This window comes from Tachypleus tridentatus, chromosome 8 (genome assembly GCF_004210375.1).
Source record: "Tachypleus tridentatus isolate NWPU-2018 chromosome 8, ASM421037v1, whole genome shotgun sequence".
Classification (NCBI taxonomy): Eukaryota; Metazoa; Arthropoda; class Merostomata; order Xiphosura; family Limulidae; genus Tachypleus; species Tachypleus tridentatus.
In genome coordinates, this window is record NC_134832.1 from 26,890,110 (window position 1) to 26,914,112 (window position 24,003).

A 24,003-nucleotide genomic window follows, 5' to 3' on the forward strand; every position below is an offset into this window, starting at 1 on the left:
CTGTTTATAATATTATTTTCCAATAAAAAAATTTTTGATAAGAGGTGAGTGAGTGCGGAAGCAAAAAAAGGCTTTGAGAGCAAACTGATCGTTTTGTTGGGTTATCGTCATCTCCGTCTCTTCTGCTTGTTTAATCGTTATTTTTGGGCTCCCCTAAAATTCTGTCCTCTCCCAGGAGGGGTGGCTTACAGTTTAGAAAACACTGGTGTATGGTGTCTTCAGTTATCCAATGCCACTAATTTAAATATTTATGATTTATTCAGTAGATGTTATTTTTCATAATGTTTGAAGTTACTTATCAACTATCATTATGGAGCTCATATTAAGCGATTCTTAAAATAAAATATTAAATTTCTGATACATTTCATACAGTTTCCTTCCTTATCATTAGTATAAAATAGTATATTATTTATTACTTGAAAATGGGTTTTCTTGCATAAAAATTAGTATTCTTAAATCTAAAATCTTTTTCAACTAATCTAAGGTATACAGAGCACAAATTTTCCATTGTGTAGCTTTGCACTAAAAGTTTAACAATGTATTTTCTTGTCAGAAAAGTTGCAATAAAGTATCTGAAAAATCTATATTTTTTATTATTATTCTTTTATCTTACAAGAGGGCGTGACATATTACGTATAGGATAAGTCTATTTTGTAATTGTTTGTGTTGTTTTGTTTTTTTTTAATTTCGCGCAAAGCTATACGAGAACTATCTGCGCAAGCCGTCCCTAGTTCAGAAGTGTAAGACTTAAGGGAAGGCAGTTAGTCATCACCACCCACCGCCCACTCTTGGGCTACTATTTTATCAACGAATAGTGGGATTCACTGTTACATTATAAAACCCCCATGCCTGAAAGGGTGCGCATGTTTTGTATGACGGGGATTCGAACCCGCCACTCTCACATTATGAGTCGAGTGCCTTAACCACCTGGCTATGCCGGGCCTATTTTTTAACATGTTGGTAAAAAAGGGTTTATAAACCATCCGGGAAAAAACAATGCAGCATTACTTTTACAACATTGTTTCATAACACGTTATTATAATGTTCTCTTTTTAGAAAGTGTGAACTAAAATATAGGTGGTAAAACAAGGAAAGCATAATGCATTAGATTTTAGTGATATTTTAAATTTTCTATTGTGTAGCAATTGTATGTAATCTCAAAAATTATTCGCTGTACATTCCTTATACTACATGACATTAAAGTTTCCCCGTCTGATTTAAAGAGAAGTAACAAACATTAAAGCATCGTGTTGATGTATACTGTGCTGAACATCTCGGATCATAATGCACACCACTCGCTTTTTACGCTCCTGATATTTATTGATATAATAGTCAATTATTTCGAAAGGAAGTATGTAATTACAAGATAATATATTATTGCATTTTCCATAATTTCTCAAATTAACACTATTTTCCACAGTCTTGCTGTACTCTTCTTCAGCCTGAGTTTTATATTTTAAAGAAATTACTTACGAAGTAGTGGTATGGAAACAAAATGTTTTCATGATAACTCTTTGTTAAACAAAAGTCTAACGTTGCGAAATCAAAATATGCATTTGTGTTTTTTTATAATCTATAGTGTACACCAAAGAGCAAATAAAATTCTCTTAAAGGGAACTTATGAATGACCTAACAAGTTGTAAAAACACAAAAATTTTGAAACTTATTTCTTTAAATGACAGAAAATTTTCTTTGATCAAAATATTATGACATTGTGTAGCAAATAATATCTACTTAAGAAATAAAATGACGCCTACAGGATTATTGAAACAACATATATAAAAGCAAGAAAGAACTAACGTGAACACGATTAGACTTTAGTTTATTTTCTACGCTAAAATGTTTTCAGAAAGATTTCATAAATATAACTTATTTTTAAGTTACTTCTTCATCGCAATCTGTCCTATGCATCATTAATCATTACAATATGGAATAAACGTAATTTTCTGAACGTTGTTTTATTAATTTAATTTTTGGAACGAATTGACTTATGCTGACTGTTAGGATGGTCAAGATTTCTCTAAAAATTGGGTTTTTATTTAGTATTGTTTGTTTTGGAATTTCGCACAAAGCTACTCGAGGGCTATCTGTGCTAGCTGTCCCTAATTTAGCAGTGTAAGACTAGAGGGAAGGCAGCTAGTCATCACCACCCACCGCCAACTCTTGGGCTACTCTTTTACCAACGAATAGTGGGATTGACCACCACATTATAACGCACCCACGGCTGGGAGGGCGAGCATGTTTAGCGCGACGCGGGCGCGAACCCGCGAATTACGAGTCGCACGCCTTACGCGCTAGGCCATGCCGGGCCGTTTTATTTAGTAGCTGTACAATAATAATTCTGTTGACAAATTTTGATAACTATTTCTAATTAACCGTTTAACTTTCTGTAAACACCAAAACGTAATTACTTCATGATAGAAATAATAATCTAACCCTAGAATTTTACATTAATACTTATTAGAAATTCTGTAATAAGTTGTTTGTTAAACATAAGATAACACTTGTGATTTCTGAATAAATATCAAGGCGATTTAAAAATACAACTTAATAGTATTTTTTTAAATACTACTAACGATAGCGTATACTCTAAATATAGAAATGTTTTGGGGTTCATCGAATATTCGAGAATACAGTACTTTAAGGTCACTATTTAGAAATATTCGGAATAAAAATTGTCGGTAACTTGCTTTTATTTTATACACCTTTTATTCAAAGGTAAGTGACAATTTTTAATGATTTTAAAACTCATTTTCGAAAGAATACCTCTCACAAAAGGAAGCTAAATAATACACTTTGTTTCTGGTGCTTTTTTAAGAAGAGTTGATGTACATTGATGAAATATCTTTCTCAAAATGAAGCATCGACTGTCAATTACTATAATGTTGTTGAATATTTCAGTTAATCTCACGAAGTAAGATCCGGATAAAACACGCTTAACAACAATTGCATTTGATTATGATAGGCCTAATATCAAGTGCACTAAGATACGTGGAACGTTCGAAGTACAAAAATGAAAATCAATACCGGTACAGTATGCAATTGCAGTATCGGTCCGGAAAGGTTACGAAGAGAGAGAGGTAGAAGACCTGCCAGGGCAAAATAAAATGAAAAGTAATTTAGAGTGATATACAACATCCAAAAAGTAAATCCTTTGACTTTTTAAAAATTTATTACCATTTATACCTGTTATTAATTGTCAATTATTTTCATATTCACATGTTCAAAAGCTCTGTTTTGAATTTAACACAAGCACCGAAAAAATATGTTTTACATTTTATCAGTGAAATAAAATTAAATGTATATTCTATTATATTTGAGTAGATCAATGAAATTTTTGATGTGTTAGGTTGATTTACTCTGATGTCAAAACTAAAAGCAAGCCTGAGACTTGATGCTAATAAGAAAATCCTTAATAAGCTCAGTGAGCACACTTAATTTCTTTCCTGAAAATAAGTATAATTCACTCATAAGCAAGAAAACCAAAACGTAATGGTCGGAATGGAGAGTCCTATGAACGTAGAACAGATTGTTTTAAGCTACTAAATACAATTCTATTGTGTAGCATGAAGATATACCAAGCGTCTTCTGTCTTCTTAGTTTAATGAGTATGATAAACAAAAATTTAAATTCTACAAAGATATGTAAGTCTTGATATATACGATATGTAGCTGTCTATAGCTATATAGAAAGTTTTAATGCAAAAAAAAAGTATTGAAACAACAATGTAAAAACTACGTAAACTAAGAAACTTAATATTTAAAATAATTATCCATACTTTGGCAGATCACTGTAATTATGTTAGTGTGAGCAAAGTATAAGTAAAATTTTTAGCCGCGGCATAATAATTCATAGAATAGGCATTAGTTTTTATTCAAGTAAAATCTTTTAGCTGGCAATTCTCCGCTATCTCTTTACCGATTTGAGATCTAATTACTGTTTTGGACTCAGGAGGTCAAACCCTTTCGACTGGTGTATTTAACTATGCCCAAAATGTCACGATTTAATGTACTTTAATCCTGCCCAAAAGAATTTCACTTTCAGAGTAGGATGGTAGAGATATTAATGAGTAATAAAATTAAATTGGGTATAAACGTTCTGCACGCTTTAGTTTGTTGGGAATTTCGCGCAAACCTACACGAGGGCTATCTGCTTTAGCCTTCCTTAATTCAGCAGCGTAAGGGAAGGCAGCTAGTCATCACCACCCATCGCCAACTCTTGGGCGACTCTTTTACCGAAGAATAGTGGGATTGACCGCACATGATAACGCCTCCACGGCTGAAAGGGCGAGCATGTTTGGTGCGACGGGGATTCGAACCCGAGAGCCTCAGATTACGAGTCTAGAGTCTTAACCACCTGGCCATGCCAGTCCCGGATTGTTGTTGCCTAATCATTAATTTGGTTTGTGTTTTTGTTCAAATATTGTTCAGTTCTTTTTTTTGTAGGGGTTCATTTTCCCTCGGTGGTCTCAGCAGATAACCCAACGTGGCTTTGCTATAAGTAAAATACACACACACTCTTTTCTTTGTGTAAGGGTGTTTTTGTATTCGGCTTGTCATATGGATAGTGCAAGTCACTCTGGATATATTCCAAGTTTCTTGTGAACCAGGGAATGTGGCGTTTGGTTAGTCTGGTTTCAAATATCATTCAGTTCGTATAATCTGGAATTTAGTTTTCAGTTTGCTTATTTCTTTTTTTAACTTCGCCAAGAGCTACATGAGGGATACCTGCTCTAACTGTCCCTAATTTAGCAGTGAAAGATTAGAGGGAAGACACCTAATTATTATCGCTCACTGCCAACTTTAAAATATCTTTTACCAATAAATAGTAAGATCGACCACAATATTATAATGCTCTCACGATTGAAAGGGTGAGCATGCTTGATGGGACAGGGATTTGAACATGATGTTCAGATTGCGAGTGAAGCACACTAACCACCTGGCCCTGTCGGGCTTGCTCGTTGTAATACTGGTATAGGTAGTTGATTGATTGATTACTTGGAATTAAGCACAAAACTACACAAAGCGCTATCTCTGCTCTGTCCTACAGGGGTATCGCAGACTCACCGTTGTGCCACTGGGGGACGGTGTAGGTAGTAGTGAAGGTTTACAGCTAACTTTTGTGTTTGGTATGAGTATTTAATTTACATGTTGTTGTTTTTTCCGAAGGTTTGGTATTGTGACGTGTGTTGTAAATTTTTTATTTCGTGTCCTTGTATTTGGGACATCCTTTGTAATATGCAGTGCATTTTTGTTTGCAATTACAGCATAGAAGATTTTCGTGTTGTTTTTTTTGTTCGTTTTTGTTTGTTTGTTGTTGTTATTTAACATTCTGAAATATGGTGACTTTCATCACATCGTGGGAGAGATTTTTCAAGCTGGTGGAACGTGTTGAGACTTACTGGTTAAGCCTGATTTGTTTTGAAAAGTTCCTCGAGGTTATCTGCGCTAGCCGCCCATAATTTAGCAGTAATAGTTTAGAGGGAAGACTTAGTCAATACAACTCGCCACCAGCTCTTAGGCTATTATTTTCCTGACGAATAGTGGGATCGACTATAACTTTTTAACGCCTCCACGGCTGAAAGGGCGAAAGTGTTCAGTGATAGGGATTCGAATCCGTGACCTACAGATTATGTGAGTACCCTAATCACCAGGGTACGCCAGGATTTGAAATTTGCTGATATCATCTGTTTGCTTTACACTTTTGCGATACTGAAGTTGCAACGTGATAGTGTATGTTCAGCGTAATGTGGACTAGCATAACGGAGCTACAATTGTATTAGTGAAAGAATGTTAACAAAGCTTTCTTCTGTTGAACATACAGGACTATTCAAACTTGACTTTGTTTTTGTCATAAATATTGTATGTTTTGTCATCCTTTGTCCAGTCTTCTTTTGTGTAAAGACTCAGTCAAAAGCAGACACAGTAAAGGCATTTCTCCTGCAGGCTACTTTAAAGGAAATAAGATAATATTGCAAGCCTAAACGTATTTCATATAAACTACAGAAATTTTATTGCCCACTCATACATTACTACTCCTATCTTATTTTTACTCTCTATACTAAGTAACCCAATAAATCGTTGAATGGTTGTTAGGTGAGGAAATATCCATGGATGGTATCAGATATTTTATTCAATTACATGTTTCGTATCATCTATCATTTTATTTTTAATCTTGAAGAGAATTCAACTTCAATCTAGTAACTGTTATGAAAATAATTTAGCTGCAGATTCTTGTTTATTTGTTTTTTCTACACTCCTTATAACTTATCCAGCCTAATTTATGAGTTACGATATTGAACGAAAAGCTTATTAGGCAATAACTTGTGAGAGACAAAATATAGATCTGAGGTGCTACATTTTACACAGCTTTGATTTTGAGTCACAATGGGCAAATTAAAAATAATGTAAAAAGAGCACAAAAAACAAGTTCAGTTAAATTAGTTTTGCAAAAATCCTTAGGCCTAATAGTTTTTCAGTATTTCCCCGACTTTCGTGTTTTCCCTGTTGCACCAAACATGCTCGCCCTTTCAGCCGTGGGGCATTATAATCTGATGGTCAATCCCACTATTCGTTGGTAAAAGTGTAGCCCAAGAGTTTTCGGTGGGTGGTGATGACTAGCTGCCTTCCCTCTAGTCTTATACTGCTAAATTAGGGACAGCTAGCGCAGATAGTCCTCGTGTACCTTTGCGTGAAATTCAAAAAACAAAACAAAGAAACAAAGCTTTCGTGTTTATATCATAATTAGATTTAGTAAAATATGATTTTCGTGAACAAATTTAAGTGAATACGAAGTTAGCCTGACCTTCACAAGTGCCTTCTCCTAAGTCCAGGAGGGTGAGTACAAGAGCATCTGTTGTCTTTCTAAGGAATTCAATATTTTCTTTCGTGAGAAAACGTGCATCATCACAGGGAGCATGATAACATTCCCTCATTCGTCCTCGGAAAGGCCCTTGTAGAACAAAAAAAAATTAATAGATAAGTAAAACACTAATAAACATTTACACATACATATTTCAAACGTTTTCATTAAACGAAAAAAATCATATTTCGAATCTGTCTGAGCGTTCGTCTGTCTCTCGTTTGCTGCGGCCTCTTTCCGTGCTGCGTTTGACAAAGCTCAAAATTCAATTTTGAAATGACGAGATAGCAGGTATGAATAATGTTCATGTCAATTTTTATTGTGCAGGAAGGATATTGTACACTAAACTCTTAAGAAGCAATCTCTCTATAATTCACATTTCCAAATGTAACTTATAGAATAAATATGTAAATTTGCTGTATGGTTTTGTTAAATGGCCGTTAGTGTGACTGAAATGCTTAACTTATTTTTCTCAGTGGGTGGTATAAGTAGCTCATATCTTTGGCTCTGAGCAAAACCAATGGTACAACACAATTAACCTTTGTAAAGTCCATTAAATAATTTAAACTGAGAGATTAACTTCAACTTTTCTTACACTGGGAATGGAAACTTTTACTTGTAAAAAATATTACTTCCAATTATTTCTTTTGACAGAATATAAATCTAAATACATAATAATACATAAATAAGTTTACGTATCAAAGGCCAAAAGAAATATGCAAAAATAAGAGTGAACATTGTTTAGATACTATTGAAAGATGCAACGCATCACTGCAAGTTTTGAACTGTCTGAGATACTCTTTACAGTATTGATTCTTCATGCGTTTGGAATCTGTTTGGTGTTTTAACAAACGAACTAAAACTACTAAACACTAAATAAAGTTCTATTAATTTTATCAATAACGATTGCAATTATTTACAGAAGACTAAAAATAATTTCCTAAACAAATATTTTGAGCATAACTTGTTAACTATTGGTTGTAAATTTTGTTTTAATTGTCCAATAGTTTTGGTTACTGGTTCATAAAGTTATCTATTATTAAATAAAATAACCTGCCTGTGTATGTGACCGCCATAGTTCCAACAGGAATTAACCTAGAGACCTGAAACTTTTCACTCAAACTAAGGAGATCCTGAGCATGTGCACCTGGGTATTATTTTTTAGAACTGACTCAAAATCTTTCTGCCTTATAACCCTTAAGCACCATAGTTCTGCTTCATGAAGGTCTATAGAATAATATCATATTTCTTTCTAATTCTCATTTACTGAACAAACAATGTGTTGAGGCAAGGCCACATTAGGGGTTATATTGGCTCTATGCTTTTTAACTTAGAGACCCCCTCGATACAGAAACTTTACGTGCAATACCTTCATAGTCATAGATTGAGGTCTCCTAATTAGTGTGAGGCTTTGGACTTCAGCCAGGTAAGCCCATACTTTTATCTGGGGTTGTGTGGAGATTACCTACCAGACGATAAACAACCAACATTGTCTATCATAAGGCTCTGCAAGGATGAAAATTTTGGAAAACGCCGTGATAAAATGTGATGTGTACAAGTTTCCTTGTACAGCAAGGATTAGAAACTAACGCGATCAATCTTTCACTTTCCTGGGCTTTTCTTTCTCTCATAGGCTAAAGTAAATGGATACTGTCGAACAGTGTTCTCTTAGAGAGACCTTTCTTTAACTTAAATTAGACATTGTACTAACAATACTAGAGTCATGGCCATAAATAACACAATAAAAACATATAAGTTTGGAAATTGATAGTAATTGTGAGTTCAAAATATGAGGAGAGTGTAAGACCAAGATAGCTGCCGGGCGAGGATCGCTGGTATAACCTATCAACACAAAGCGAGATAGAGGGCGCATGCTCTAGTCACTAGTGTATATTTGTGGCTTCAGGTCAGAACGAACATAAACAAGCTTACGCCGTCTCCTTTCATACATCCTCTTTGGGTGATGCCGTCTTTTGACTAATGGCGGAATACGAGGAATTTAGAATACAAAGGGCGAACCATAGCAACCAAATGGTGGCCGCGCTGATTGGCGAAAATTAGGGTGTGAGGCGCATCACAGCCGCTCATTGGCCTGATAGGTTCATCCTTTGTATTGCGAAAAAGATGAGACTTACGTGACAAAAAAGTCATTGTTTAGGGAATATAAAAAAATATCAAGTGAAACACCATGTCAAAGCAAAAAAGACGTTTCTACAATATACAATTTAAGTTAGATGCCATAAAGCATGCAAAGGAACATGGTCATAGGGCAGCTGAAAGAGTTTTGGGGCCACCGCCAACTGAGAAAATGATTCGTACTTGGCGTAAGCAAGAAGATCAGTTACAGTCAGCTTGGGGAAGTAAATGCAACTTCAGAGGTAAGAAAGTGAAATGGCTTGAACTTAAAGAAGAATTGTACTCTTGGGTAACAGAACAGAAAAGTGAAGGCATTGTACTTTCAACAAAAATGATAATTTTCAAAGGGAAACAGATAGCTCAGGAAAAAATTATGATGATTTTACTGGCCATGCATCTTGGTGTTACAGATTCATGAAATATAAAAACCTAGTAATGTGAATAAGAACCAAAATAGCACAGAGGATGCTAGAAGAATTTGAGAATACAATTTTAGAATTCCATACACATATAATCAACACAAGAACAAATTTTGAGCTGTCTCAAATTGTTAATATTGCTAACTTTTAATGTTCCAAGTAATAAAACTGCTGACAAGAAGGGAACTAAGAGTATAACCATAAAAAGAAGTGGACATGAGAAAACCCATTACACAGTAGTATTATCATGCTGTGCTGATGGCTCAAAACTTCCACCAATGTTGATATTTAAAAGAAAGACCTTGCCAAAAGAAAAGTTGCCAAGTGGTGTTCATGTTCACCAAGATGGCTCAAAACTTCCATCAGTGCTGATATTTAAAATAACGACCTTGCCAAAAGAAAAGTTGCCAAGTATTGTTCTTGTTTATGTCCATCCCAAGGGATGGATGGGTGAAGATTGGATGAAGTTGTGGCTAGAGAAAGCGTGGGCTAAATGCCTGGGTGGATTACTGAAAGCCCCGGTCTTGCTTGTATGGGATTCTTTTAGAGCACATAAGACTGATGCAGTTAATAAAAAAAAAACCCAAATGAAGACCCAACTGGTTGTTATAGCTGGTGGGCTAACAAGCCAATTACAACCACTGGATGTATCTATCAGTAAGTCCTTCAACTGCTTCATACGTGAGGAGTGGAACAAATGGATGCAGATGGTCTACAACGAAGTGACTCCTACAGGAAGAATGAAGAGACCAAGCATTTCAATTGTGCGTGAGTGGGTGAAAACTTCATGGGACAGAGTTAAGAATAAAATTGTAATAAAGGCATTTAAAAATATGGCATAAGCAATTCCCTTGATGGTAGTAAAGATGATATCCTGTTTGGGGAAAGTGGTGACTCAGGTAAGAGTGAACCTTCAGAATATAATTTCAGTGACAGTAAATGCAGTGATGCACAAGATTTTGAAGGTTTTTTATAACGAATGAATAATGTTTTTGCGTTGAATGTATGGAACAACCTTGTTTTATTTTCTTTTTAATAATGCTTTTAAAGACTTTGAAGGGGTTTATGGTAAGTAAGCAATTTTTTGTTTCTCTAATGTTTAAAAGTACCAAACCTTTTCTTCTTTCCCAAAGTGTGGAAACTGTAATAAAGCTATTTAAAAAATGTGATGTGACCAATTGCCTTAATGGCACCAGAGATGATATTGTTTGAAAACAAGTGAGAGTGAACGTTCAGAACTTGTTTTCAGTGAAATCAGTGATGCAAAAAAAGATTTTGGAAGTTTTCATAATGAATGAATGATGTTTTGATATAAATGTATGAAACAACCATATTTTATTTTATTGTGGACACTACTTTTGAAGTATTCTAAAGAATAATAAAATATTATGCTGATGTTGAGCAAATAAATAAATGATAATTATGAAAAAATTTTCCCTGAAGATAGCCTTGAAAATAGGGATGCGTCTTATACACCGAAAAATACCGTAGGTTCCAAATACTCAGACACAGTTGGCCAGTAAAATAGGAATCTAATAATCCGAGCGAAGCCAACTACTTTGTCTAGTAATAAAGTTTAAAATATTCAAATCTTGGCTGCTACTAGTTGATTTTAATTAAAGTATACTGCTTATATTCTGATACGTTTCAAAAGTAGTGATCATAGGGGTAGTCACTACCGCTGCATGAACAGATAAAACTTTTGTTCCAAAATTGATACTGAAAGGTAGTGTATATATCTAGTCTTTAGATAAATGTCCCATCATCTAATATACATTTCACTTTTCCCACAGAAACTGGAATTGTATCTATAAAACCATCCCGATCCTGTATTATATGTAATTACAAATTAATACACATGCATCGTGATCTTTAAAGTAAAGAATCCTATTGTGTTAAAAGTACTGTTGTTTACACTAAAACTCCGTAACAGGTGCCGAGATTGTAGTCAGAAGCTTCACCTAAAAAACGGCAAAACTACGTGAATTACTTTTTATGCTTGCAGCAAGATACCGGTCCTTGGAATTAGAACTTTTAATTACCTGTGTCGGTTAACAGAACTGCACTAAGCGTGGGAAAGTTGGTGTTATTATGGTACCAAAACATCACATGGTCACTACGGAGGAAACTGAGGTGACTGGTCAATAGAGAAGCGGGTGGGAAACGCGCAGGGAGTGCAACGGCAGTGTTGACTAGTCTATACTCGTCTTTGCTTAGGCGTTCCCATGCCTTCCGAAAGTGTTGGGCGATGGTTGAGTCCACTCCATCCCGAGAAAACATTGCTAGAAAGTTTCCTACACTTCCACCGAGTTGAAGGTATCTAGTCAGTCTTGGAAGAACCTAAACAAATATATATTATTAAGAGTTTAACTTTTTTGTTCGGTTGCCAGAAGGATGACAGTTTGATTTAATACGTAACTATACTTCGTTATAACATAGTGAAAGCAACTTAATTAGAAAGTAACATTGTTCAACTGTAACATAATATTTTTTACTCTACACTTGTAGTATCACCCTTCGATCATAATTCTTAAAGCTAATGGTCAAATGTGTCGTACCACAAGCCACAGTTGAAAGTCAAAATACATTTCACTAATATATTGTACTGTGAAATGTATATATATATATATATATATATATATACATATGAACGCTATTCTAACAATTATAGTTCGAGATGAAAAAACAAACGAACTGTGACTGCAGTGTCTTTCTCTATTTTCACCTATTTTAACGTATTTTCTCATTGCTTGATTTCTTAGAGGGATCTCGGCAAAAACTGAAACCTACCGTTTGAAAATCTTCTGGTAAGTCTTGGGAACCTATTGAGCCATTGTAGTTGAGAACTGAGTCCAGTATGAAAGCACCTTGAAAATAACCTCGTCCATGCTGAAGTTCCCGAGGGAACAAGTACTCATGGACAAAGCGATGGCTCCCAAGTCCTCCCTATAGTAAACATAACACATGACTAAAAAGTCTAAAACCATCACACTAAATATAATTATAAACATAAATGTAATTCACTGAAAATTTAGTTTTTAATTTAGTGGAATTTCGTGAGCATGTAAAATATATTCCTTTCATAAAAAAAAATCTTTATTTTCTTTGAATTGTGTTCTGATGGTAGAAATGGCATATTTTTTTATTTTTCACATATTTTTATAATTTTATTTTTGGCGATATAATGCAAGCATATCGAATCGTTTCTTTCTTTAAAATTGTATATACCCTTTACTTAGTATTATCTAGGTGTAGGCCCTTTTTATAAGAAAAAAAAACATCTTCATACTGTACTTTTAGTTTCAAAATATAGTAGAATAGGCACAAAGACATATTCTGTACATGATCTGTAACATTGCCACTGTGGTTAATTTGCATATTATAAAAAAATAAAGAAATACAAAAGACATGTTTTACGTTTCTGATAATTTCTATAAATGTGACTGAAAATAGGCCCAGACCTTAATTGGATGTGAAGAATTAGTCTGAATTAAGGAAAACTGAAAATTAATTCAAAATAAAATGTGATTTTTTTTTTAATTTAAAAGGTATACGTCATCTTAATGTAGAAAATTCTGGATCATAACATTCACGCCCTCTAGTAGCTAAACGATAAGACTGAAAGCTCGTAACGTTAAAAACAGTTTCGATACTTGTATTAAGCATTGTGCAATTCTGTGCTTTAAAATCAAAGAATAATATTCATGTACAAAACCAATTTTAAACACCGGTAGCAAAAACAAACAAACAAACAAACCAAAGACATTGAGATTATAAAATAAGATACAATTCATCTTTCTTTCCTTGTTTAAATGTACATCGAGATATTTTGTTGTGTGATTTATAGATGTGTAGAATGCTTATGACAAAATATAAAGGCATACATTTATTCAGTATTCACGTTTGCGTGGTTAGAACTCTTATTTCATTTCATTCTATATTAGTGATCTGTTTATGCTTATATTTCATTATTGGGAGATATATTTTGAGTAAAATATAATAAAATAATAATAGTGTAAGATACGTACTAATTCCTCCAAGTCAAATGCTACAAATAGTACAGTATTCATTAGTCGACATTGTGCTAATGAAAGTATGCGAGAAGCTTCCAACATGGCGGCCACCCCTGATCCATTATCGTCAACACCTGCAAAAAATAATTCATTAAGTAGCCCTGGCAGGAACTAATGTGGAATATGAGAAAATAAAAGAATGTTATTCTAATCAAAAGTTTAATAGTAATAGCAATATATGAAAGTCAGTATCTGCAAAGATTTCGACAAAAACGAACATACACCACCTCACCATCACGTATGGGAAAAAAAAAATTATAACAAAAAGAAATGGTTATTTAATTATAGAAGTCAAAACAACCATTCAGATTGCATTAGGCAGAATCTCTTCTCTTCATCAAAATCGGAACCTGTAGCTCAGCGGTAAGTTTCAGAGCTTGTACTGCTAAAATGGGGGTTTGGTATCCTCGATAAGCACAGTGCAAATAGTTAATTAAGAAGCTTTGCACTTAAACACAAAGAAATCATTAAAATTGAAGATGATTAGGTAATTATTTGAAAAACAATTGAACGATCGCCTAAAGAAAATTTCCGAATAATGTTTTAAAACTATTATAGGCATTTTGTTATTTGCAAATATGTGGTATTTATTCTTGAAGTAATAACTGTATGAAAGTAAGTACAAAAATTAAAATTGCGGAATCAGTGCTTTCAAATCATATAACTCTAACTCTTAAAGTGTACAAAGTCATAATTATTTTTTGAAATATTACATTTTGTTAGTTCTTAATTTTTATCTATTATAGAAAGTTTACAAATACGATATTTTTTCATGCTATTCAAAAATAGCCCCAAGATACTTGTTGACAATTATTATAATACTTTTATTTTCTGTACATAGATTCTATAAATATACTGCAATCATTCTTTCGATTAAAAGCAAAATATCAGGTCATCCCAAAAATAATGACCGAAAATTTAATACAGAAAGTGCAACGTCATTTCTGTCTTTGTAAAAAGCTTTAATGATTAAAATATGTAGTAGGACGTGTATAAAAATGATCACACAAATAAAAGAAACTAACCCAACTCCAATTTTTCAGATCATTAATCAAATAACCCTTATGAAGATGGATGTGCCTGAGGAGCACATTAGACAGATAATGCTTTATGTGTTTAAAAAAGGCAACAGTGCAGCAGAAACTACGCGAAACCTTCAAGGTGTTTATGGTGCGGAGTCTCTCAACGAAAGAAAATGTCGAAGGTGGTTTCAAAAGTTCATATCAGGTGACTACAGCTTAAGTCATTTTGTTGAGTTTAATGTTGACTTGCTGTTGGCTGCACTTGATGAAGATTGCGTTGTAACAGTTGAAGAACCAGAACAGAAACTTAATTCAACCCATTCAACAGTTCACCATCATCTGCAACAGCTTGGAAAGGTGTCAAAACTTGGAAAATGGCTCCCCCATGATTTGTCAGAAACCAACATCAGAGCAAGAGTGGACATTTGCACTTCTCTGCATTCTCGTGAACGGAACTCACATTTTTTGGACAGGTTAGTGACTAGAGATGAAAAATGGATATATCATAAAAATGTTAAGCGCCGCAAAAAATGGCTCAGTGCAGGTAAACTGGCTAAAGCACAGCCCAAAATGGACCTCCATCTTAGGAAAATCTTGTTAAGCATTTGGTGGAATATTGTTGGTATGATCCATTTTGAGTTGCTGCCATTCAATGAAATGATTATATCAGACTTCTATTGTCAACAGTTAGTTGCACTGAAAGAAAGGAGGCCTGCTTTGATCAGTCATAAAGGTGTTGTGTTACACCAGGATAATGCACGAAGCCATACAGTAAGGATTACATCTACAAAGATTGAAGAGCTACAGTGGGAAAAACTTCCACATCCTCCTTATTCTCCAGACCTTGCCCCCACTGATTATCATCTATTCCGAAGTTTGCAGAATTATCTTGATGGAAAAGAGTTTGGAAAACATGAAGATGTCAAACCTACCCTCTCTATATTCTTTTCCTTCAAACCCCAAGAATTTTATAAGAGTGGCATTCAGAAGCTTGTGAATCGTTGGCAGGAAGTAATTAATAATAACGGGACATATATTATTGATTAAATAACATTAAAAGCATTTGAAATCCTTTCTCTTTTTCTGAACCTAAAATCGGACATTACTTAAGAGATGAACTGAAAGAAATATAATTTTTTTAATAATTTCGACCCGAGAATGGTCCAGTGAGGGAGCGGTAAAATGAGTCTGAAGTTCGAATCGTGATGCCGCTGAACAACTTTCGTATTTTAATCTCTGGGCACGTTACAATAGTGACAATAAACTACATTATTTGATTCAAAGAACCAAAAAAAGTCCTTGTTCGGCGGGGTGTTGATAACCGACTGTCCTCACTCCAATAAACAGTAAAAAAAATGGATTACTATACCCACACCTTAAAGGTCTTTGACATGATATTTTTACATATATGTCGCATAAGTAGGTGTTCGGGTTGCATTTTACAAATATTTCATTATTTAAAGGTTTTATAAACAGGTGATAATGCAATGATAAGAAAAAAGATATACTTGTTCTGACACAATGTTTGCATCTCAAAATTATATATTTTATTGTGCCTTTGTTTTTCTGGTTAATCAATGTTTATACTTGTGAACCAATATTAGGAGAACAGGAGAACCTCATGTGTTGTGTTAATGCTACAAGCTAAAGTTCTTTTTCCTACGTTATAAAATATCACTTCTATATGAATTGTGGGCATGTATAATGCCCTTAGGAGCGGATTGTTTTGGTATCGTTTGCAAAGCATTACTAGTTCATTTGACAAAGCATTGTTCGAACAGTGTTAACATCCTTACGGCAATACTCGTAATGCACCAATTTTATCAAAAACTGGACAAACAATTTTAATATTTTAAAACGTTTGTACCAAGTTTAGCAATATTGTCTTAAAGTACCAAGTTGTATGCCATAATACTGAAGAAAAACTTTATGAATACTTGTCACAGGCGTCCGGAGGAGGAAAAATAGTGCACTTAACCCCAATTGGAAAATGAGAAATATAATTCGTCCTTTGTTCAATCGGTATATGTATATGACGTTTTTTTATTCAATTCACAATTTCATACTACTTTTCCTCCCCTCGCAGAAAAAAAATTCTGCGAATGCCCATGATAGTTGTTATTGCATGCTTGTCATTTGGGCTTTAACTACTCGCTTGTATGTAAAAGATCCTGGGCTTAAGTTAAATGCTGGACAGAGTTTTTAGTATTCTGGCTCTTTTCACGCCATCTTAACATTTCTTCTATAATCAATCTCAGTACAGCAGTATGTAAAACCTTTTTTTTTTTATCTTCATTCTACCCTTTTGATGTATTTTTATATTAAATATGTCCTAAAAACTTTTGTTGTTGCCATCACTGATAAGTGAATATCATTACACACTGATGTCTTGAACTGTAAGGAATGGTATAGTTGGTCTTTATATTTCTCGTGATCCCGTCTACTTATTCTACTAGTTTACAAGTGGTTGACCAATCAAATGCATGGACACTTAAAAGTCTTAAGAAAAACATGATATAATAGGCTGTATATTGTTTTTCGTGGTCTATCCAAATATAAAATGCATTACATTTTGAATGTTTTCAACCAGAGGTTTTGTAATGCAATATACAATCATACTATTATAGAAACGAAAGTTCACAAAATAACGAAAGTTCTATCAGCATTGCGAATATACTATAATGAAGTCTAGACTTTTTACCATTTGTAAAAAAGACTGTATCATAATGCGCTCCAATAACTATGATTCCATCTTCTGGACTTCCACGGTTCTGGCCTGTAAGCTCTCCAATTATGTTGACTCCTTTTAAGACTCCACCAATTAGCAATTCTGGCTAGAAGGTAAAGAGTATTTCAATAAATCAAAAGTCAGGATAAAAAAAATATTAAGATGATGGAATACATATAATAAAACACACTTTATGAAGGTCTGACACCACCTACCATTGATCTGCTAAAAGCATTATTAAAAAATAATAATCAGTGTCTTAATTTTTAAATTTCTTCAATTTTTTACAAGTATTATGAATAAAAAATAAAAACGTTATTTTGAAATCTAAACTACAGTTTGTGTAAGTTAATCACAATTATTAACGCCGCATGTATTTAATGTTCTTACCGGTATTATATCTACTACCTCCGTAGCTGTGAAGTTCTGTAACGAAATTTTTAACCCATAGTCACGGAACCTGTGATATATAGCGTTCCTGGAAATTTCTTTAAGGGATGGTTCGACAAAAGAATTTCGAGGCTGATTTAAAAATCCTGTCAGTTTCATATGAAGGTAATACTGGGTGGGCACCAAAACTGAGCCAGATTCTCCAAAGCTTCTTGTGATAGCGCTACTACTTAAGTCTATGTTGTTTGAGCTTCTGGATAAAGAAACGCCGCGCTGTCTGTTGTGTGTTTGATTTTCAACTGTCCTGACGAAACTCGTGGACTGAGTCTCTGGCGATATGAAAGGATTTACATCATGTAACTGTAGCAGTTGTGTAGAATTGTTCTGTAAAAATATCCTCTGAGAAAGGGTTTGAGGCAATGCTTTTAGTTCATTATTATCCTCACTTAACCTCTTTCGGCTGAGAAACGGGTCGTTTAAAGTTTGGTCAGCTTGAGGTGAACGTTTATAACGAGTTAGATGTTTCTTCAACCACCAGGTGGCTCCACAGTCGATAGAAGACATGATAAGCCCTACTGAGTATACAAACAGGTTCATTATTACGTTTAAACGTGTTTTTTTCTTAATTATTGTAACTGATATGTTTGTACATATAAATATTAATTTTCACATTACTTGTATCCTACTTCTGTTAACTGATAGAACACAAATTATTATTGGGAAAATGTGAGCTTGTAAGCACAGCACACATATTTGTCCATAATTCTATGTGAACAGTTTGAAAGTTAATTAAGGAATGCTTGAAAAATTGACAGTTAACAGAATTAAAATAATAAAGGAGCTAATGTACAGAAGTTTTCGTGTAATCTGACAAATGTGTTATGACTTACGACTTAACATCAATGATACCATTGGAAATAGGTATTTGTTAGTTCTGAATTATCTCAAGTGATTGAACAAATTAAGAAATTTATAAATGCTCCCCATTTTTCAATCCCCTATTGTTAATCTGAATAAGATTCAATGGAATTTAAAAGAAGCGTGAAGGAAGAAAAGGAAGCAAGTTCACGCTCACTTCACACTCTAACCCTAATCAACAACGATTCAATAACTTTTAAGCTCCACTAGTAATCTTAACCCAGTTAAATAAAATCTAAGCCACTAGTTTAATAACCTATTCATTAATGAAAAGAATCAATCAAAATTTCACGCTCTCCGAATATACTTTGTTGTCTCTTAAGCCCCTTAGAGCTTGTTGGATTTTAAAACCAAAATACCTGTCAAGTTTCAGTATTAGAATGATTGTTTGTTTTATTTAGAATTTCGCGCAAAACTACACCAATGGCTTTCAGTGCTAGCCGTCCCTAATTTAGCAGTGTAAGACTAGAGGGAAGGCAGCTAGTCATTACCACCCACCGTCAACTCTTGGACTACTCTTTTACCAACGAATAGTGGAATTGATCGTAACTTATAAAGCCCCCCCCCCCCATGGCTAAAAGGGCGAGTAAGTTTGGTATGACGGCGATTCAAACCTGCAACCCTCAGATTACGAGTCGAGTGCTTTAACCACCTGGCCGTGCCGGACCGTATTTTTTTTTTTACCTTAGGACTTTAAATAATATAATATTTTTATAACACTATAACATTGTGAAACTTCTGTTAAACTAATGTTTAACCAGTTCTCGGAAATATTTAAGAATCAACCTAAAGAATAATAATAAAAAACATCCCCATATAAATAACAATAAACATTTATCCAAAATTAGGTTGTATTTTCAAAGACAAAACTTTTATTATTGTTTACATGAAGTTTGCGATTCTTCTTGGATGGCTTAATTGGCCTCAATCGCCTGACAGATGTTTAGATCTGTCAGAAACATACAATTTGTTTTGTTGTTTTTTTAATTTCTCGCAAAGCTACACGAGCTATCTGCGTTAGCCGTCCCTAATTTAGCAGTGTAAGACTAGAGAGAAGGCACCTAGTCATCCCTGCTCACCATCAACTCTCGGGCTATTCTTTTACCAACGAAAAGTAGGAGTGGCCATCACATTATGACGGCCCCACGCCTGAAAGAACGAGCATATTTAGTGTGACGGGGATTCGAACCCGCCACCCTCAGATTACAAGTCAAGCACCCTAACCATCTAACCCTAGCGGACCCATTTGTTATGTTGTGTGATTTCATATAACACATTCATACACTGTTACAAAAAAACAACAACAACAAAAAACTGCTCTACCACACGTCCAGTGACAAGCGTCACAGTGGAGCCGGTTTCGAACTATAGCGGAGTAGTTTGTCTGATAAGGATTGACCAGCAGTGAGTCACTAAAACTTCTTTTTATCACAAAAACTAACTAGTAATAAATATTTTGTTGTTAAAGACGCTGCTGAAAATATGGATGTTTCCTGCTTATTCCTATTTACTGAAACCGGTCGAGGTTAGTTATAATGTAAACAAACACGCGTGTATACAGAAATTTAAATTCGGTGACCTTACGTTTGTTATAAAATAATCACAAACAATTTTTTTTAAAGTTTAGTATTTTCTTTATTTATTTAACACGTTTTAAAAGTTATTTGGAGGATATTTATTACTACAGTTTCTTCGTGTAACGAAATATAATCAGTTATGGGGAAAATATCGACAACACTAGTCATGTATGAGAACTTATAAAAAACAACAACACAAAAAAGATATATTTTTCTGAGGTTTATAATCATGTGCTAACGTTGTGTTTAAAACCTATTAAAGTCACTAGTCAAAGCATATAAGAAGTGTGTGTGTGTGTGTGTGTGTTTTCATTTAGCAAAGCCACCTAGGGCTATCTGCTGAGTCCACCGAGGGGAATCGAACCCTGATTTTAGCGTTGTAATCCGTAAACTTACCGCTGTACTAGCGTGAGACTATAAGAAGTATAAATACTTATGTGTGTGCTTCAGTTCAAATAACCATAGCTCATAATACTTCCTCAAATTTTTGTTATTACACGTAGTTTCCAGTGATCGCGTCTCTTATATCCGGTATTAAAACATCGGCTATTGTTTCGGTTCAATTGAATCATAAAAAACAATGAATACACAGAGAAGAAAGGAACGCCCATCCAACGATACAAACAATGGTGCAAAATGTACATAAGGAAACATTAATAGTGTTACAGGCGTTTCTAGAGCTTCTTTTCGCTATCTGAAATGCAGAAATATTTCATTTTTTTCCACACCTAGCAATCGGAAGATTTATTATTTTCCCGAAATACAAAATACGTAAACGTTTGAGTGCGTGTGTTTTCTTATAGCAAAGCCACATCGGGCTATCTGCTGAGCCCACCGAGGGGAATCGAACGCCTGATTTTAGGCGTTGTAAATCCATAGACTTACCGCTGTACTAGCGGGGAACAAACGTTTAAGTGGAAAAGGTACAATTAAAATGGAATTAAAGGTAAACATATCACACCACTCTTTTTAAACAACCACAAAAAGTTTATTCCAGTGCATTACAGGGGTTGCAATATATATATATTCGGTATAATATAAATATTATATCAATATAAAAAAGAAGAATTGAACAAGGAACGTGAATAACGATAACCTAATAAGGATAAAAATACGATATTATTCAGTGAAGAAGAATGAGGCCTAAATAATCCGTGTACAGCTACAAAAAAACGTCCGCTGCATTTCCATTATGACAGTATGGCCATTTACCTTTTAAAATGGTGCCATTTACCTACGAAACGTGCGTTATTTACCTTTAAATTGTGCCATTTACCTTTTAAAATGGTGCCATTTACCTACGAAACGTGCGTTATTTACCTTTAAATTGTGCCATTTACCTTTTAAAACTGCAACTAGTAAGTTGAAGATTTTCTAAATAACCTTATGGAAATTTATTGTATGAGCGCGTTGAAGTTTTAGCGACACGGAGAAAGCGAAAAAGAATTGTGTATACCGAAAATATAAATAAAGCTTACATTTCAAGTTAAGAAAAGTTATGTTCTTTATTTATAATGGAGTGGTTTTAATTAATTCCTTCCCACGATTTAAATGAAAAATAGAGCATTGTTGAAACACTGCGGTGTATTTTCGTGGTTCAAACTTCAAGCAAATCACGTGTATTGTTTTTCTCTTTTACCTGGAACAGTTGTTTACGGAATCAAAAGAAACCTTATACTGTTCGGCTTCGCAAGTTTCGTCTGTTGTTCCAATTTATGCTGTTATTTCAGATGTTTGTCAATCAGTATCTTCCAACCTGTCAGTAGCATTCGACTCGCAATACTACTATGCCACTGGGAAAGGGGTATTAACTAAACAGAAACTTACAACTGCTGCCACGGCTAAACATATTATAATGTTTTGCATGAAACGCTATGTATATTTATATAAGCATATACAGTGTGTATGTAGATATAAATGTTGGGGAATATTAGTATTTTGTTTTTTGTTCAAACTGTTTTAATGTAATTATTTACAGAGGAAATATTAAAGTACAGATGGCGTCACACACAAAACTAGTATTTAGTAATGCACGTAATGATCAGGCCTGGCATGGCCAAGCGCGTAAGGTGTGCGACTCGTAATTCGCGGGTTCGCGCCCGCGTCGCGCCAAACATGCTCGCCCTCCCAGCCGTGGAAGCGTTATAATGTTACGGTCAATCCCACTATTCGTTGGTAAAAGAGTAGCCTAAGAGTTGGCGGTGGGTGGTGATGACTAGCTGCCTTCCCTCTAGTCTTACACTGCTAAATTAGGGACGGCTCGGTGCAGTGGGCTAACAACTTACTCACTTAAATACTTGTTGAAGAATCCGCACGCGATTGCGGCCCTATGTTCCTAGATGGAATCTAATGGTGATAACTAACTAACTAACGTAATGATCGAAGATTTCTTTAACGCAAAATTACGCCTCATGATATCAAATTGATGACAATTTTATGGAAAATTATATAATTATAAAAAATTGCATATTTTTATATCAATGTAATAAAAAAATTCATAAACGAGCACTATTTCTTATTCTTTCACGTGTCGCTGATTGTTTTTAATCCTTCTCTTGGACTTCTTGAGATTGGTTTTAGCGCAAAACATCACAATAGGCTATCTTTGCTCTGTTCACCATGACGATTCAAACCCACAATCTTGTCTATGTACGTTCTATGTGTTCATTTTTATCTGTATATCCGTAAATATAAAAGGTATCTGTTGAGGGATTATTGGTTAGTTTATCTATATGTATATCTAACACTTAGAACTGTTCATTAAAAAAAATTAATGAAGTGATGAATGATTACTTTCAGGTGACTTGATGACAACAAAGTCGATAATATACATGGTATGGGAGCATACCATATAAGTATTTCACCCACCGTTTTGCTTAAAATATGACGATAGTTTTTTTCGTCTCCCAAGAAAAAGTTATTGAATTTTGATTTTCTGATTAAACAAGCGCCATTTTACATAAAATTATATATTACATATTTATTTTTATTCTTTATTGTTTTTTTTAATTAATTATCTGTAACTTGAAACTGGAAATGAAATTGTATGTCTACGGATTCACACCACTAAAAACCAGGTTTAGATACCCGTGGTGGGTAAAGCACAGATAGCCCAGGTGTGTAGCTTTGTTCTTAATTCCAAGTAAGCAAACAGCAAAGAGCCAAAATTCATGCTAAGCAGAGAAACTCTTTCGAAAGCTGTCGTCCATTAAAAGCCTGGCAGCATCACTCTATAAAGAGTCAAACGTATAATTTGAATATTGTTGTTTATGAAGTTGTGCTTTTTCTTAGTATTGCCAAGGATGCGTGTATATAAAGAGCTTTTAAAATTATTTTATTGCATTCTTCAACTAGAGGGTGTTACTGTGTTCTAGTGGAGCTCTCCTGAAGATACTACAAAGCGAAACGTTAAAAGTCCAGTTAATCAAAAACAATGGTGGCATAAGGTTATTTTCACTAGTTTTTTGTACCCTTAAAATTCACGACAAAGATTAACCGGAGAGAACTATCTTTGTGTTGCACATTAAGAATATTAAAACAGATGAATTACCAACAATCTTGTGAAATTTATAAATGCAATTTCATAAATTCAGTTGCAAATATATCTTTCATTTCTCATATGAGTACACTAAATACTGAAAAGTAACAAAATTTAATAACTTACCTAAAATAAGTATCCATGTTATCTGTACGTACAGGTATGCTAATATCATTTTCACTTATAATTTAATTTTCGAGTGGAGAATACTATGGATAAAATGCTAACCTTTTCAGTAGGACCGCTAACATGTGCAAACCGTATGCTAACTAAATATGAGCAACAGCCCAACCGATGCAAGACCTTGTATATGTGTATAAACTCTGATGTACAAAATAAAC

The 24,003-nt window shown here is 34.2% G+C and overlaps 1 protein-coding gene across 3 annotated transcripts; it reads right to left on the minus strand.

The window, feature by feature from the left end:
- Positions 1-1,299: 1,299 nt before the first annotated feature.
- Positions 1,300-24,003, minus strand: LOC143222025 (uncharacterized protein YfbL-like). Of its 3 annotated transcripts, none has more exons than XM_076447840.1 (8): positions 23,891-24,003; positions 17,630-18,204; positions 17,213-17,345; positions 13,445-13,563; positions 12,207-12,362; positions 11,459-11,756; positions 6,805-6,951; positions 1,300-3,089 (listed from the first exon to the last, which is right to left on the minus strand). In XM_076447840.1, exons 2-8 carry the CDS (start codon positions 18,191-18,193, stop codon positions 2,983-2,985), a joined length of 1,524 nt encoding a protein of 507 aa, XP_076303955.1. In that variant the 5' UTR covers positions 18,194-18,204; positions 23,891-24,003; the 3' UTR covers positions 1,300-2,982. The 3 variants fall into 3 exon arrangements, with proteins under 3 accessions (XP_076303955.1, XP_076303954.1, XP_076303953.1); XM_076447839.1 differs by having other exon boundaries at positions 17,630-18,201; positions 23,789-23,989; XM_076447838.1 differs by having other exon boundaries at positions 23,789-23,989.

Coding starts and splice junctions, on each gene's coding strand:
- LOC143222025 (XM_076447838.1), bottom strand. CDS start 23,837: ATGATATTAGCATACCTGTACGTACAGATAACATGGATACTTATTTTA. Junction 17,346..17,629: donor AGGTAGTAGATATAATACCG/GTAAGAACATTA, acceptor TTTACCTTCTAG/CCAGAATTGCTAATTGGTGG. Junction 12,363..13,444: donor CATTTGACTTGGAGGAATTA/GTACGTATCTTA, acceptor TGTTTACTATAG/GGAGGACTTGGGAGCCATCG.